General features: G+C 53.3%; 2 protein-coding genes across 2 annotated transcripts; one reads left to right on the top strand and one right to left on the bottom strand.

Moving 5' to 3' along the window:
• Window positions 1-641: 641 nt before the first annotated feature.
• On the bottom strand, window positions 642-3,591 carry CCDC87 (coiled-coil domain containing 87). Its single transcript, XM_014844754.3, has one exon. The coding sequence runs from the start codon at window positions 3,589-3,591 to the stop codon at window positions 1,015-1,017; it is 2,577 nt and encodes an 858-aa protein (XP_014700240.3). The 3' UTR covers window positions 642-1,014.
• A 166-nt stretch (window positions 3,592-3,757) lies between these two features.
• Window positions 3,758-14,785, top strand: CCS (copper chaperone for superoxide dismutase). Its single transcript, XM_014844755.3, has 8 exons — window positions 3,758-3,889; window positions 4,228-4,300; window positions 8,933-9,070; window positions 9,277-9,454; window positions 10,089-10,149; window positions 14,101-14,178; window positions 14,250-14,353; window positions 14,460-14,785. The coding sequence occupies exons 1-8, from the start codon at window positions 3,851-3,853 to the stop codon at window positions 14,611-14,613; spliced, it is 825 nt and encodes a 274-aa protein (XP_014700241.2). The 5' UTR covers window positions 3,758-3,850; the 3' UTR covers window positions 14,614-14,785.
• The last annotated feature ends 2,141 nt before the right edge of the window (window positions 14,786-16,926 follow it).

The raw sequence follows: 16,926 nt of genomic DNA on the forward strand, positions 1-16,926 counted from the left end.
TGGCTCAAAGCTTACCTTCCCAGTGAGGCCTACGCTGACTCCCCTAATTAAAACTGCTTCCCTCACCCCTTATTTCCTCTTACCCTACTCTACTCTTTCCTTTTCCCACAGTATCTATCACCCCCCAACATTCCGTTCCCTAAGTGTGCTTTGGTACTATGTTTATGGTTTCTGGTCTGTCTCCTCAGCAGGATGTAAACGCTACAAAGGAGTTTCGTTTTGTTCCGAGCTGTAGACCAAGCATGTAACATCTGGTAAGTGCTCAATAAATATTTGCTGAATGAGGGAGTCAAGAGATACACAAGAAACTGGTAACAGCTGTGACCCCGGGGAGGGGAACTGAAGTGGTGCAGGCAGGGATGTGCAGGCAGCTTACTTTTCAGTACATACCCTTCTGTACTTCCTACCACGTGCTGGTAGAAACTGGTAAAAATTTAATAAATCTTTTCAGTTCTACCAACAATCTGCTAGAACTGCAAGAAGTGACAACCTGGACCCAAGCCGTGCAGCTGACATTTGATGGTCCAGGTGCAGAATGGTTAGGTAATTTGCCCAAGGTTACACAGCCAGGATCTAAACCCACATCTATTAACTTCACAGCCCTAGCTCGTAATCATTACGCCAGAGAGCCTCTTGATTTGGGGCTCGAATCAGCCAATTTAATGTCGTGTGACAGAGATGCGAACCTGAGAGATTCCCAAGGTGACGGTTTCCTTCTGTTTGACATTTCCCGTTACAGTGAACTCCAAGGGACCATCTCAGTTCTTTTAACGTATGAGATTTTTGGCTGTATTGTGCATGGCTTGACATAAATGGAAATTCTGAGCTTGGGGGTTCTCTTATGAGAACTTCACAGTCAAAACAAAGTGTTCATCTCAGTCCTACTCTAGTCGGAAGCACAAGGTTCCTGCACCCTGCACTCCCAGATATTTCTTCTTCCAAAGCACTCAAGAGGTCTGGATGAGCTGCTGGGTGTTGGGGGGTGAGGGAGGGATCTGAGGGCATTTGGCCCGGTCAAAGGTTACTGGGACTATTTCCAGGAGCTACCAAAGACTGGCTGCTGAGCCTCCTGAACAGGGCCGACTGGCGAGATGCCTTCTGGGCCCGGACCAGGTGGCGGGCCCGCCGCCACTGCTGCAGCCAGTACAGCATCTCCACTTTGTCGCGCTTCATCTTGTCCAGGTAGTGCCGCCCCTTGAAGGTCACTGGCTCACCGAAGATTAACTCGATCTCCTCCAGGAGGGAAGCCAAAGGAGCCTCCACTTGATTGAGCTTCCTGTGTAGACGGCTGCGGAACTGACTCTCCTCCAGGAAGCGACTCAGACCCAGGTCAGTCTTTTGGAAGAAGCGGTTGGGGTCGGAGGCATGTCGCTCAAACCACTCCAGTCTCCCCAGCAGTCCCTCCCGCAACTGAATGGGCTGCAGGACCTGCTCCCAGGCATTCACCAACGAAGGCAGCTGCCTCAGACGGGCACTAGAGCTGTATTTGATAGCCATGTCCAGCCGGTCCTTGTCGGGGACCTCAAGCATGGACCACAACCGCTCCAGACGCTCCTGCAGGCTCAGGATTTTGTGGGGTTCTCTCGGGAGGCTGGTCTTCCTAGCTCCTAGCCTCTGCCCCAGCACCGTGTCCCAATTCCACTCTCCTGGCACAAAGTCTGGCTCTTCATCTTCTAGCAAGGGAGGTGGGTGCTGAATCTTTGGGGACTCTCTGACGGGGGCCACGATCTCCACAGGCACCTCCTCTTCATACATCTGGAAGATGACGTGGAGGAAATCTGTGTCCTGGTTGGTGAGGTACTTGAAGTAATCATCCACAGTCGTGGTGGTTTTGCACCAGTTCATCCACGACGCCCTGTTTAACCGCTTTTCCGAGCTTTTCCCTCCGTGGAGTGACGTAATGGAGACCATCCTATCAGAGCTGGGCTGTGCAGTGTTTTCTCTCTGGGAATAAAGTCCGGCCAGGTTGGGGTTGATCATACGATACTGTTTTTCTTGACGTAGAAAGGCTGAGGTCAGGAAGCTCGACCAGTCTTTCTCTGCTGCAGGCTCAACCAGGGGTCCCTGGTTAAAAGATAAGTGGTTAGTAGAGACACGGCTCATCAACTCCTTGTAGATTTCCCTGATGCTACTGCCAACAAAGAGATCAATATCCATTTCTTCAATAAGTTTGGGTTCCAGTTCACCAGCCAGGTGGTTGTATAGGACTCCAGCCCCATCAACATGGAAGGAGTCCAAAAAGTTCCTCTCAGAGACCCGGACAGCAGCTGCCTGGACCACGGCCTGATTTCTTAGCTTCAAAGGAACAGTCATTGGCTGTGGTTGAAGTGGAGGGCTTTTGGGGGACTGGAGGCCCCACTGCCCCAAGGCTTCTTCCTCCTTGAGGCCCTTCAACATTCTCTGCAGCTCTTCCATGCGATATGCTGCAGCTGGGCGGCGGGTCAGGGCCCCCAGGAGCGGGGGCAGGCCTGAGTCCAGCGGCGAGTAGCCAGTCCACTCCAATTTCATGTTCTTTATCAGCTGCTTCAGGTCCTCAGCCACCGTGTCCCCTGCCAGCTCTGGTTTGCTCTCTGCAACCAGGACCAACGGGGTTAAGGGGCGAGGGGGGAGAGGAGGAATGCCCAGCTCATCTGCTAGCTTCCAGCCCTCACGCAAAGAGGGCATGGACTGGCCCCTCCGGGGCTGGGAAGAGAGGGGCAAGTGGGAGGTGGGCGGGGGCCCGCTGGTGGGAGCCACAGAGTACTTCACAACCTGTGAGGAACTGAAGTCGCTTTCTCTCTTCTTTTGCAAGGAGGGCAGCCAGCGGACAGGCTTTGTCCTCTTCAGCTGGGGGATAGACATCAATTCCTTCACTGGATCCGACCCAGGCCTACTGAGAAACTCTGGCGGGCGGCTGAGTTGGATGAGGTAGTTCAGATTGAGGCTGGAGCATGGCACTTGGGCGAAGCCGGTGCTGTGAGGCCATAGGCTCGGGGAGAGCTTGAAAGCCCCGCCGCGACCGAGGGCACGCAGTGTGTGCACGCCGCCCTGGGCCTGCTCCGCTTTCAGCAGCGCGCGGAAGTCAGCGAGCAGGCCACGGTAGACCTCGGGGCTGGTGAGGAAGACCGTGCAGTCCCTGGCGAGGCTGGCGGCCAACCGGGTGAGCGTGGCTGATTCCGTAAAGACACCTCGGGAGGTCGACATGGTCTGCAGCAGGTGCAGGTAGCGTAAGAAGAGCTGCTCGCTGCTGAGCAGCACGTAGACCTGAAGCCGCTTCCGCAGCCTCTGGTTGTTCAAATGGCTCAGACTAGGTTCGGCGGGAGGCTCCTGCCAGCTGCACTTTAGCTCGTCCAGGATGACCTCAGTGAAACGGAGTCGGCCCTCAGGAGGCAGCTGCGCCGCTAGCCCGCTGCTCGCCAGCCGCTGGGCCACCTGGCGGCAGAGCGACGCCACGGTCAGCCGCGAGACCGGCAGGGGCAGCAGCAACGGGGCCTCCTGCGGGAGGCGCTTCTGAGACTCTGGGCGCGTCGCCGGGCGGGGGAAGAGCGATAGCGGACGCAGCAACCGGTGGTAAAACCGCTGAAGCTCGGATTCCGGCTTGTAGGGCTCCATCTCAGCGCCGGCGGCGCGGTCAGACAGCGCAGAGGAAGCCGAACGGTTACTAAGGCAACCAGGCCCGGACAGCCGGAGTGCGCCTGCGCGGTCCGTGCTCACGAGTCGGAGGGTGTTGGGGGCGGGGCCTTGCGTGCTCACGCACCAGGAGGCGGGGCAAGGTGTGCCTTCCGGCGCTCCGCCTTCCCGCGACGCTGCTCCGGGTTTGCGCTTCTGGACCCGAGCAGTAGAGGTCCTCCGGCCGGTGACTGGGTCCGAGATGGCGTCGGAGTCAGGGGACAGCGGGACCGCCTGCACGGTGAGGGTCGAGGCCTCGTGTGGGAGTCTCGCCGGCAGAGAGCCTTGGGCCCTGGGGTGATCATCAACTCGGGAAGTGGGGGAGAAGCGGGCACCCGGGGCGGGGCCTGGGGCGGGGGCGTGAAAGTGGGGTGCGACAGTAGCAGGGCCCTGGGCGTTAATGTTGAGGGGTGTTGGACCTGGAATGATCATGAGTGATAATGAAGAAGGCGCTTGAGGAGGGGTCACGTGGGGCGTTTCCCCAGGTGTTTGGGGTGGTCACAAGGGGAGGTAGTGAAATAGGGCCACAAGCAAGAGGGGTCCCCAGCTTTCATCGGCCCGTCCCTGCCGCCCTTGCAGCTGGAGTTCGCGGTGCAGATGACCTGTCAGAGCTGCGTGGACGCGGTGCGCACGTCCCTGCAAGGGGTGGCAGGTAAGAGCCAGATAAACTTTTCTGCGGATAGTCCAGAGGCCTCTGGGAGGGGCAGGCAAATCTCTCAGACCAACCCTACTCCGATTTTACAGACGCAGGAACTGAGGCCCAGAGAGAGGAAGGAATGTTCTCAGAGCCACGCGGAGACCCAGAGGCAGAGCCTAGAGGACGGGTCTCAAGTCTGCCCTGTCAGAACCCTCTCCTGGCTCTAACTGCCTGTCCTGGTGTCTTAAACCCCAGGGGCCCAGAAAATGTGGGGCAAGGGAGAGTACGGCCCCACCTGCAGAGGGAGTTCCCTGGAAAGCAGGCAATTCTTGCTTGGGAAACAGCATAATCTTGACAAAGCAAATGGCAGCCCTGGCCAAGTTCCATCCTAAGCAGGTCCTGATTCTTAGCCACCTAGCTGGTCTGGAGGCGACCTGGCAAAGTTGGAAAGATCTGAGTAGGCAGAGCTAGCAGCATGGCCCTGGGAACTGCCTTCCTTTGGTTCTGTTAAATATCCCTCTAGTCATCCAGCAGGAATGGACCAGACACTGGGGGCTTTTTAGGGAGAAGGGTTCACAGGTGTTTCAGGCACAGACCCTGCCCTCAGGTGAAGATAAGCCCGCAAGCATTGCTCTTGGAAGCAGTTCTGGGAGGAGACGAGATGAGGTGGGTTTTGAGGCTGGGACAGTGGTCCCGCTTGGCTCTGTACAGGGCAGCAGTGTGTCGTAGTCGTTAGTGGTATGTGCTGTGGAGTTAGACCGTTAGGTTTCAGATCCCCTCTTTGCCACTTAAAGGCACTGAAACCTCATGCATGTGACATTTTGTGCCTCTGTTTCTTCAGCGTTTAAGTGGGTGTGATAACAGAAGCTACTCTGGAGGATAGCCGTGAAGAGTAGATTAGTTAATACGTATAAAGCGCTTTAAAAAAGTCTCGTGCAAGCTCTCCAGCGCTTGTTGGCTGCAGGTGCCAGGAACGTGGGCAAGCGGAGTCCAGGACCCCACCTCTGCAGCCGCCTTGGGTGGGAGGGAACCAGGCGGGGCAGGAGCTCCCACACGGTGCTTAAAATATTTAAAAGAAAGACAGAGCGGGGGAGGGGAGGTCTTTAGCGTGTAGTGAGAGCCCGCTAAATCTTAGGAGTTATGAGACGAAGGGTTTACAGGTGGTAACGTGGTTGGCCCGGGGCATGAGCGGACAGATCTCGAAGCTGGGTGTGCTTAGACTATGTGTTTGGGGATGGTGGGTGAGGGTCTGAGAAGATTGAGCCATTCCTCTGAGAGTGGAGTGTTCTGACCAAAGCCTTCGAGGATGTTGGGCTCTCCACTTCCCATAAAACGTTCTTGCTGGGAGAGCAGACAGCTGGGCTTTCTGTTTTTAGCCCTCGGCAGGCTAGATAGGCACAGATGAAGACTTCTGGTGACTCCGGGTTTTCTGGTCTGGGTAACTGGAACCAGCTTGGCTTTCTCGGGGGCTGGCAGGGAAGTTGTACTTTCCAAGAATGCGGGGAGAGAGAGAGACAGACAGAGATTGAATGAGTGAGTGATTTGCCCTCTCCAGGAGGCCTGGGCCTTTGGGGAAGAGGGCTCAGCTCTCCTCCTAGGGGTGGGTGGGAGGAGCTCCCAGCCCAAGCCTCGCTTCCTTGAACCCTTAACACGTACCCTAGAGTTCCCTGTGGCCTTATCTTTTCTCCCTCGCTGGACTCTGAGCTAAACAAAGGCTGACCTGGCCACGCTCCACCAACCCAGCGGAAGTGAACTGTTCAACTGGAGAGCCAGCCTTCTTCTTGGTTCAGACGCAGCTCCAGAGTTCAGGAAGTTCATAGTCACCAGGAGCTTCTCACTCGGGGCCCTCCCACTTCAGGAGCAGAGAATCAGCTCTTGTTAGGAGACCCCAGAGCAGGAACCCACCTGTGCCCAAGCCCGTCCATCAGAAAGTCTTGTCTGCTCTGTCTAAAACGTACTCAGAATCCAGCGTCTCTTTTTCCATACTTCAGCCCTCACACCGGTTCAAGCCACCTCACCTCTCCTTGACCCACACAAGGTCCTCATCTTTGGGCTCCCTGTTGCCTCTCTTGCCCCCTCCAATAGCTTTTCCATATAAAAGCTAGAGTGATTTTTAAAATCGTACACTGGATAATGTCATTCCCATGCTTAAGTCTTGTAGTAACAGCGTTGAGAGCTTCCCGTGGGCTGGGCACTGCTCTAAGTGCTATGTATGAGATAACTCATTTAGGCCTTCAGTAACCCTCTGAAGAAACTGAATAGAAAACTCAACAGAAAGGTTGAGTAACTTGTCTAAGACCACACAGCTAGTATGTGGCAGACTCAGGATTTCAATTTCAGAGCCCACACACTCAAGCACTACACTCATGGCCTCTCCCGATGGCCTCCCATTGCGTTAAAGTTAAAGTCCAAATTCTTCCCTGTTGCCTACAGGGCTTTGCTTGATTGATCTCCACTTACAGCTTCGTATCTTCCCATTCTCTTGACTCCCAGCTCCAGCCACATTGACCTTCTTTTCTCTTTCTAGAACACATCGATGTCATTCCTCCCCAGGGTCTTTGCCCATGTTGTTCCCTCTACTGGAATGCCCTTCCCTAGCTACATTTAGGCCTTTGCTTAAAGGCTCAGAGAGACCTTCCTTGACCAGCCTAAGTGGTCACCCCACCGTTGTTCCTGACACCTGATTCATTGGTCACACTTTTCACTCTCTGAATCTCTCTTGTGCGTGTATTTGATATCTACATCCCTGCCCTGGAACACGTGCTCTGCATGGGGCAGAGACATCACCTGATTTGTTCCTTGCTGTGTCCCCACTGCCTGGAACGTGGCCCATGATAGGTGCTTAGTGTACGTTTGTTAAATGAAGGATAGACAGGTGCATAACTGAAACCTCCCACACTGCATGCTTATCCGAGGCCTGGGAACTCAATCAGTCCTTTGGGGCCCAACCCTACTTCCTGTGGGGCAAGGGGAACAGGCATCAGTTTGGGGCTTGGACAGGCTGCCTTCCAGCCTTTGTGACCTTGAGCCAGTTGTGTAACCTTCTAGTCTTGTTTCCAGCTGAGGACAGTATCACTGTCCTGATGTGTGCAAAGCGGAGCACGCAGTTCTTGGCATAGTCTGGAGGCTCAGGCCACAAGAGTTCCCTGCCGTCCTGCCTACATTCCTTTTGCGGCCATTGGCTCCTCCAGGTCGACCTGGAGCCCCAAGGCTTCGCAGGCTGCCGGGTGGCCCCGGATGAGATGTTCTGTGAAGTGAGGGGCAGTTTGGTTATTTGCAGGGTTTTCTTCTCACAGCATCGCCCGCCCTGTACTTGCAGGGGAGGAGATAGGTGTGTCTGTTTGATCTGTTACAAATTGCGCCCCTCCCCCAACGGTGTCCCCAGTGCCACAGGGGAGCTGAAGAAGCAAGCCGATGAGACCTCTGTAACCACAGACCAAATATTCCTGTCTCAGTGCTCCCTCCTCCCAGTAGGAAGTCCCGGTTTTGCCTCCTTTGAGCTGGAAGGAATCTGAACAGCTGAGGGACCTTGTCTGTACCTCGGGGGCTCTTATTCCGTTCTCTGCCTGATGGTTGATCCGGGCACAGTCTGGGTTCTCCCGCAGCCTGTGAGCTCCCTTGGACAAGGGCTGGTGCTTTTCCTGACTCTGGCCTCCTCTACACCCAGCACGCATTTGTCGTAAGAATATGGAGGAGGGAAGCCAAGGATGAAGCCGACAGTCAGCGTAACCATCCGTTCACAGAGCACCAGCTTAACAGAGAGTGAAATTCCTCACGTAGCCTGTGTCTTCTGGACGCCCGTGGCTCCCTTGAGTTTGCCCTGCACGGCAACAAACACACTAAGATCAAAGCAGGATGGTGTAAGCCCTCCAGGGGAGAGCAGCATTATAGTTCCCAACCTATCCCCTGTGTGCTGGCTCAGGATTCGAGAATTCTCTTAAAAGGCTTGGAATTTCAATTCCAGTCATTCAGTCATTTTTCGTGTATTCTTAGTTGTTAGTATGTTCTTAGAGTTGTGCAACCATCACCACTATCAATTTTAATTGTACCCTTTAGCTATCACCTTCCTTTTGTCCCACCTCCTAATCTGCTTTCTGTCTTGAGATTTACCTGTTCTGGACGTTTCATCCAGAATGGCATCATCTAATATGTAGTCTTTTGTGACTTGCTTTCGCTTAACTTAGTTTTCAAGGTTCACCCATGTTGTAGCAGGTGTCAGTGCTCTGTTCCTTTTTATGGCTGAGTAGTGCTCCATTGTGTGGCTACACAGGTTTTTTTTTCCATTTGTCACGTGACGGGCATCACCTTTTGGCTATCATGTATGATGCAGTGATTGATAGCCCATTTTTGTAAAAACATTTTAAAAGAATTATCTATGTTTCAAAAGTTACAAATAATGCCTGGCATGTAATCAGGACGCACAGCTATCGTGGGGGTGAGGTGGTATTATCCCCGCTTTATATATAAAGAAACAGACCCAGAGAGGTTAAGAGCCTCACACAGCTAGAAGGCAGCTCCCTAGCTTGCCTCCGGCCGTGGGAAGATGGATGAAGGTGGGGATGGGGGATCGCCATCTGTTTCTCTCTTCCCTGCTCCCAGCACAGGGGTGCTAGCCCTCTGCTGCCCTCTGCCCACTTCCTCTCCCAGGTGTCCAGAGTGTGGAGGTGCAGTTGGAGAACCAGATGGTTGTGGTGCAGACCACACTGCCCAGCCAGAAGGTGCAGGCCATCCTTGAAGGCACGGGGCGGCAGGCAGTACTCAAGGGCATGGGCAGTGGCATATTGGGTAAGTAACCACTGTGGCCCTGGCCTTGGCCTCTCTGCGGGGGTGGTGGCCTGGGGCTACTGCAAATCTAACCATAGGCTTTTGGGGCTTTGGGTTGGGCAAGGCGTGAAAGTTCTGTGGGGCTCTCTCCGTGCCCTTCCTGAGCTGATGCAGGAGGTGGGGCTGGGTGAGTTGGTGAGCCAGCCCGGGTGTCTGATGCCTTGCAGAGAATCTGGGGGCAGCAGTGGCCATTCTCGGGGGGCCTGGCCCCGTGCAGGGGGTGGTGCGCTTCCTACAGCTGACCCCAGAGCGCTGCCTCATTGAGGGGACCATTGACGGCCTGGAGCCTGGGCCGCACGGGCTCCACGTCCACCAGTTCGGGGACCTCACAAGGAACTGCAACAGGTAAATCATCTAGAACCTCCCTTTTGGCATCCTCATCACCCCAGTTGTGTCCCCACTATGTGCAGGGGACTGTATTCAGCCCTTTACACACACACACACACACACACACACACACACTTGGTTCTCGCAGGTACCCTTGAGTCACATAGACACAGACCCAGTCTATAGATGAGGAAACTGAGGCACAAAGACATGAAATGACTTGTCAGAGGCCCCAGAGCGCATAAATGGTAGAGTGGAGTTTTGAACCCAAATCTTACTTTGATGCTCCTGCGCTTAGCCACCTTACTGCCTGAGATGGAAGCTGACTGCTGGACACAGGAAGGGCAGGTCCCCGTGTCATGGTGTTTGTCACACTATGATGCAATTAGTTGTTTACGCATCTGTGACTCCCCTGGAAGCTTACTGGGGGCAGGACCCACGTCCAATTCTTAGTGCCCTCAATCCAAAGCCTGGCACATAGTGGGCCTGTTTGTTGAATGAATGAGTGAGTGAGTAAACAAATGAGTGAGTGAATGAATGAGTGAGTAAATGAATGAGTGAGAGAATGAAACAAATGTACTTTACGTAAGAGGATAGATCACCGGGCCAGGGGCTCTTATTTCGCTGACCGCTGGCTGCCTTTTCTTCTTAGCTGTGGGGACCACTTTAACCCTGATGGAACGTCTCACGGGGGCCCCCAGGACTCTGAGCGGGTAAGTGTCCATCTGAGCAAGGCCTGGGCTGAGAGAGGACCCAGGGTCTCAGAGACAGGACAGGTAGCTCTGGGGGCCTCCGAGTCCGAGACACTTTTTGGTGGCGTCTTGTCTCCTCACTTTATTTGGTTCAGTTTGGAAACATTTATTGACACTCTCTGTGACCAAGGCCTGCCCACTAGGAGCTCGCAGTCCCGTGAGAGAGACCACTGAGGACTCTGTGGCTGCGGGACAGTCAGAGGAGCCTGTGGGAGGCCCGGGAGCCCAGCAGGCACCTGATCCAGCCCCAGGGGCACGGGCAGCGGGAGGAAGCTCCCTGGAGAAGGTGACGGTGTGGAAGTCGAAAGTTTTACCTATACTAACAAGGCTGTTGCTGATGCCCCAACTCCTGGTCCTGGTTTCGTTTTTCACCAGAGAATTGTTTCCCCAACAGCAGTGAGTTACATCCTGCCTTAGTGATTTTCGCCTTATCTCAGTACTATTTCTTCTGTTAGTTACTCGATATTTTGATTTAAATGGACTCACTTCTTTTCCTTAGGTAAATTTAGTTATTTTTAACGTTTTCATCTATCACAGAAGCTTTCAAACATATTCCAAAGTAGAGAAACTGGTGTCCTGAACCTCCTTGTCCGCTTCACCCGGCTTTAACAGTTACCAGCTCATGGCCGGTCCTGTTTCATCTGCGCCCCTGGCCCTTCTCCACTGTTGTTTTGAAGCAAATCAAGATATCATTTCATATAATTAAGGTAGATTTATTTTTAACAAGAAACTTGATATTGCCACAGAGACTGGAAAACCAGTCCTTGCAGCCATAAGAGGAGGATCGGATCATTGTAAAAATAAATCAATGGGGGCCAGCCCTGTGGCGTAGTAGTTAAGTTTGATGTACTCCGCTTCAGCAGCCTGGGTTTGTGGGTTTGGATCCTGGGCGCAGACCTACACCACTTGTCAGCCATGCTGTGGTGGCAACCCACATATAAAATGGAGAAAGATTGTCACAGATGTTAGCTCAGGGCTAATCTTCCTCAAGTAAAAAAAAAAAAAAAAGGAAAATTGATAGCAGATGTTTGCTCAGGGCCAATCTTCCTCAGCAAAAAAAAAAAAAAATAAATCAGTGCAGGCCTAGAAAGGGTTGTTAGAGTCCCACTAGGGACTGAGGCCTGCTATATCTTTGTTAAAGTGATTAGCCAATGTTGGGTGTTAAAGACCTGTTAACACCAAACTGAAACTTTGTCCTGGATGTCATCCCAGGAGGACTGCCTTCTCTCTCAGTGATTTAATGTTTCCTAAAGCACTGTTGACACATACCTAAGACCATTTCCCCTGCTTCTGGTGGTGTGTGTTCCTCCTCCTTGGAGGTTCAGTACCAGGAAGGCCCAGGGTCCTGGTCCTAGGAACTGGCGACTCCTCCTTACACCCTCCCAGGACTCTCAGGCTTTCTTGGTTTTGATTTTCTACCTTGATGAAAGTTTGGAACTTTCCACCATGAAACAAATGAAAATCTGGTATGTATTTCCCTTTTTTTGGTATGTATTTCTTAATTCATGTAATTGATTTTGTGGACTTTTGACAGCTCTGTCATATTTCTAACGGTCAAAAGTTTTTACTCCCTGTCCCGCCCCCGGCAAGTTGGAGAAGGCTTTCTGTGGGCCCGTTGCACAGTGCCACACTTGTGTTCAGGGTGATCAGTTGTCTGTTGCTGCGAATGGAATTACTCCAAACTTAGGGGTTTAGAACAACAAGCATATATCATCTCGCAGTTTATCTGGGGCAGGAATCTGGGCACAGCTTAGCTGGGGGTCTCTCACAGGCTGCCATCAAGGTGTTGGCTGGGGCTGCAGCCATCTCAAGGCCCCACGTGGGGAGAATCTCTTCCACGCTCACTCATGTTGCTGTTGGCAAGCCCCTCAGGGCCTCCCTGGCTGTTGGCCAGAGACATCAGTCCCTTGCCACATGGGCCTCTCCCCAGGGCAGCTCACAACACAGCAGCCGGCTTCCCTCAGAGCAAGTGGGAGAGTGAGGGAGAGAGGGCATCCAAGACTGAAGGCACACTCTTTTGTAACCTAATCCTAGAAGTGACACTAGGTCCAGCCCACACTCACTGTGGGCACAAAGGGTTGTGAATACAGGAGCTCTGCGTCTCAGAGGCTGTCTTCCTCTTTGAGCCTTGAAATGTGCTGAGCAGGAATGAGGCAGGGGAAGAAGGAAGAGTGGGAATGGTGGGCTCAGCAGAGGAAGCCCCGTAGCAAAGCCTCAAGGCCTGAACCAGCACGGAGCCTCTGCGAACTGGCGGCCCTGTGGCTCTTATGAAGCGGAGGTTTCTGAAGGGCAAGAGACCACCTGGCGACCTGTGCCCTGGCCCGGGCCCCTCTCTGGCAGGAAATCCAAAGAGGCTGGAGCCAGCTGCTCTGCTCTCTCAAGCCCTTGAGACAGACAGAGGAAGACTGGAGAAGAGCTGTGTGGCCAAGGCCACCATGGTGACCAGCAAGTTTCTTTTGAATTTCAGCTCTGGTTTTGCCCAGACGGAAGTGAATTCAGTGTGAGAATTTACATCCAGGCCTGGTTGTCCCTTTGCACGTCTCCTAACTGGTCTTTAAGCTCCCCTCCCATCTCTCCCCATCCCCCTCCAATCCTTTCTCTTCATATGCTGTATTAGAGGGATTGCTCCAAAGCATGGAGTAACCTTGTCATGCCCCTGCCTGAAACCCTCCTTGGCTCCCCAGTGCCCGAGGGTACAAGGCCTGCCTGGCTACTTGGTATGACGTTCAAGGCCACCCAGCCCAGTTCCACCCACCCGTGTGCAGGGGAGGAACTGGAAATGCTGCTTCTCGTGAGCCGCTGCTGCTGGCTCCTGCGTCCGAGCCATGCTGCCAGGCTGCTCCCTCCCTCGGCCCAGTCCTGAAAACACTCCTCAAGGCTCTGGATCGTGGCCTCCCGCTCCTTGAACTTTCTGCCATAAAAGCCCCCAACACAGGGCGTAACAAACAGTGCCAGGTGTAAGCAGCAGATGGCTCTCTGGAAAACAAGATAAAGCAGAAGTGGCTCTTCTTGCTGCTTGTCAGCCCCATCACACAGAAACATGCTCTGTGAGTGTGCTTTGCAGCAAGGCCACGTGTACCAGCCCACATTGGCACAGGCACTGGCTTCTGCCTGAAGTGTCAGGTTGGGATAATTTATATGCACTGACGTGGGCTTCTGACTCACCAGTAAGGTCTTGTCACCAGAAAACACACTCACTGTTGTACTGATCCTGTGTTTTGTAATCACTAGTCTGTTCCACATCTGGCTCCCCGCCGTGCCGCAAGCCTGTTGGGGGTGGTCGCCACGTATGCACCTCCCCCCACCACTGTGCCTGGCAGAGGGTATTTGATGTAGGAGGTGCTTCCTAGATGTGTTATGACATTCGCTATCTCCAAGGGAGAAGGTGGGCAGAGCCAGCTCCCTGAGGGGGGCAACAGGAGCCTTTGCCCTGTGTGTTTCTTTTCTCTGCTCCTGGAGGCTGGACGTCAGGGAAAGGATGCTGGCTGCCTCTGATGGTCAAGAAGCCAAGCTTGGCCAACTTAAGGCCAGGGAGACTGCAGACTGCCAAGGGCTCATAGAGTCATCAGGAGGCTGAGAACTAGGCTTAGAAAGAAGGAGGAACCGGGCTAGCTTCTGAGGCCAGGATGCAGGGCTGGGCAGCGGCCTCGTAGGAGAAACACTGTGGTCAAGTGGGCATGACTTCCTAGGAAGGGGGGTCACTGGCTATTTTCAGAGCACTGTCATTCTGCCCAGGATTTCAGTTCCAGGGAGGGAGCATCCAGTTGTCTTCCTTGTGTCCTGGGCTGTCCCTTCATCCTACTGGGCTGCACCCACAGGAGGACACTGGTACTTTTGGGGAATAAGATACTGGGAAGCCAGAAGCTAGCAGCTGTGTGCCATGTGCCCCTTTCTCCCTGGGCCTCATTGCAGCACCGTGGAGACCTGGGGAATGTCCACGCTGACGCTGAGGGCCGAGCCGTCTTCAGGATAGAGGATGAGCAGCTGAAGGTAAGGTGGAGAGGAAGGCGGGCACCTTTCCTAACAGGTCCACTGTCTGAGGCCGTTGTCTTCTCTTAAAGGTGTGGGATGTGATTGGCCGAAGCCTGGTCATCGATGAGGGCGAAGACGACCTGGGCCAGGGCGGCCATCCCTTATCCAAGATCACGGGGAACTCAGGAGAGAGGTGAGGAATGCCGCCCCAGCAGGAAGCTGTGCTCTGCCAGCAATGCACACAGAACCCTCCAGGGGCCCGGACGGGTGCCCACTCTTGACTATGTATCCTTCTACAGGTTGGCCTGTGGCATCATCGCACGCTCCGCTGGCCTTTTCCAGAACCCCAAGCAGCTCTGCACCTGCGACGGCCTCACCATCTGGGAGGAGCGAGGCCGGCCCATCGCTGGCAAGGGACGAAAGGAGCCGGCCCAGCCCGCTGCCCACCTCTGAGCACAGCCTCAGCCTCGGGTCTGTTTCTGTCCTCCCAGCTGAGCACCGTCCACTTCCAGAGGGAGCAGAGGGAGGCCCTCCTTGGCCCCGTCCTGGGAGAAATAGGGTAAGGGGTGTATAGGGGCTGCTGTGACGTTCCCTTGACAAATTAAAGTTTTATTTTCATATGGAACTTTGTGTTTCGTCCATGTCTCATGTCCGTTAATGGGCTTGGTGAACACAGTCCTTCTGCCTCTGTCATCCCCATCAAGGGCCACCTCTTGGCCTTGGAGCCAAACAAAACTGTATTCAAATCCATACACATATGAGGGCCACGTCCTCCTCCTCAGGGTCACAGTGAAGGGCCACAGCAGCCATATTTATGTCTGTGGCCTGTCCCCGTCACTATGGCTGATTGTAACCAACATGGACACCTGACCCAGGCAGGGCCTTCCTTTCCCTGAGAAATCAGAGCAGATCCCACTTTAGTTTCTCCCTGTGGCTGGATCTGTAATGTGGGAATATGGGGACTGCGGGTGGCCCTCTTCTCCCTGCCTTATCAACTGAATATCAGAAAAAGCCTGTCTGCCAAGGAGGCGGGATGAGGCAGATGCACAGGGAGAACCCAAGAGTTGCTGGAGAATGCCAGATGCTCCAGAGTCGCCAGTCTGGGCCTTTCCTGAGGCCAGCTACCTCCTGACCTGGGGGTCAAGAGACATTCCTGTATCCTCCCAATGCATCCCCCCACTTTTTAAAAATTAGTCTGGCTTGAGTTGATTTCTTTACTCACAAGTAAAAGCCTCATAATTAGTCTAATAAGTCAAGTCCTTGGCACAGGACCTGGCACATGGTAAGTTAAAGGAGCAGTGGCTGTGAGTCTGAAGCCAAGCGGGGCCCCTGGAGGCAGCTGCAGCCAAGCTCCCCTCACAAGGATGGCCAGTATCCAGGGATTCGTGTGTGGGGCCAGGGGTTCTAGGCCTCCCCACTCATCTGTTTTGCCCCCCACCCTTCCCCCACTGGACTGTGTCAGGCTTGCTCATCCATGACAAAGCTGCTTTGATGACGAGGTGGCCTGTCGGAGTACAGACTTTGCCCCTTACCCTGCCTGCTTGGAACCAGGCTGATGGCTTTCCAGCGAGTTGGTCTTGGCTTGCTTGCGCCTGGCTCTCCTCCCACTGCCCAGGCCCTGCCGGCTTCCTCTCGAGGCCGTTGGCTCTGCCTCTCACCCCAGCCCTTGGACGCTGCTCATCATTCCTGTGCTCAGCCAAACCTTCGCTGGTTGTTTTCCAGCTCCACTTGGTTCCTGGTGAACCAAATCCTTTTAAGCCTGGAGCTCAGGCTGTCTTTCCTCACCTCCAGATCATTACAGGAACTCCCCTTGGACTCTGCCCGCAACCAGCCCCTGACCTCCTCGTACCTTGGTTCTCGAATTATAGCCAGATTTAACCCTTTTGTGGCTAAGCTGCTTGCCACCCGCTACCACTCTGTTTCCACTCTTAAGAGATCAACATCCACGTTGGTTTTTCTCTCTTCTAAACTCTTAGCCATGTGGTTTTCAAACTTTGTTTTTAAATCACAGAACACAAACATCTGGAGGCCCCATCTGTAAAGCAGAAGTGGAACCACAGGCAAAGGCGCTTAACCCTGCTAAGGGCTTCCCAGAAGTCCTGGTACTCCAGGGAACACAGTTGGAAAATCTTGGCAAATTCAGGCATTTTTGTGTTACGTCTCAACTTCTGCCATGTCCACAAACCATCTGTACTATCATTTAGCAAATACTTCTCTTTAAATTGATTCACTTTTAAACTTGCTTAAAAAGGAAATTTTAATCATATCAGCTAATACCTATATAGGGATTATTAAGTGCCAGGCTCTATTCTAAACACTTTACGTGCAGTAATTCATTTAATCCTCGTGACAATGCTGTGAGTAGGTTCTGTTATTATCCCATGTTACAGATGAGGAAACTGAAGCTCAGAGTGGTTATGTAACTTGCCACAAGCCACACAGCTAGTAACATGGCTGAGTCTAGATTCAGACCCAGGTGGTCTGGTTCCAAGTCTATGCTCTTAAGCACTATATTGGTCTTCACTGTAAAATACGGAAAGCAAGATTCATTTGTCATAAATAGAAGTTTGCTAGAAAAAGAACATGCATAGCTATTAAAATAAAATTTGTTCGTCCATTAACTGCCCCAAATTGTGTGTAACTCCAGTGGTGGTGGGTTTTTTTTGAGGAAGATGAGCCCTGAGCTAACTACTACCAATCCTCCTCTTTTTGCTGAGGAAGACTGGCCCTGAGCTAACATCCATGCCCATCTTCCTTTACTTTATA

The sequence above is a fragment of the Equus asinus genome, chromosome 17 (genome assembly GCF_041296235.1).
Source record: "Equus asinus isolate D_3611 breed Donkey chromosome 17, EquAss-T2T_v2, whole genome shotgun sequence".
NCBI classification, from domain to species: Eukaryota; Metazoa; Chordata; class Mammalia; order Perissodactyla; family Equidae; genus Equus; species Equus asinus.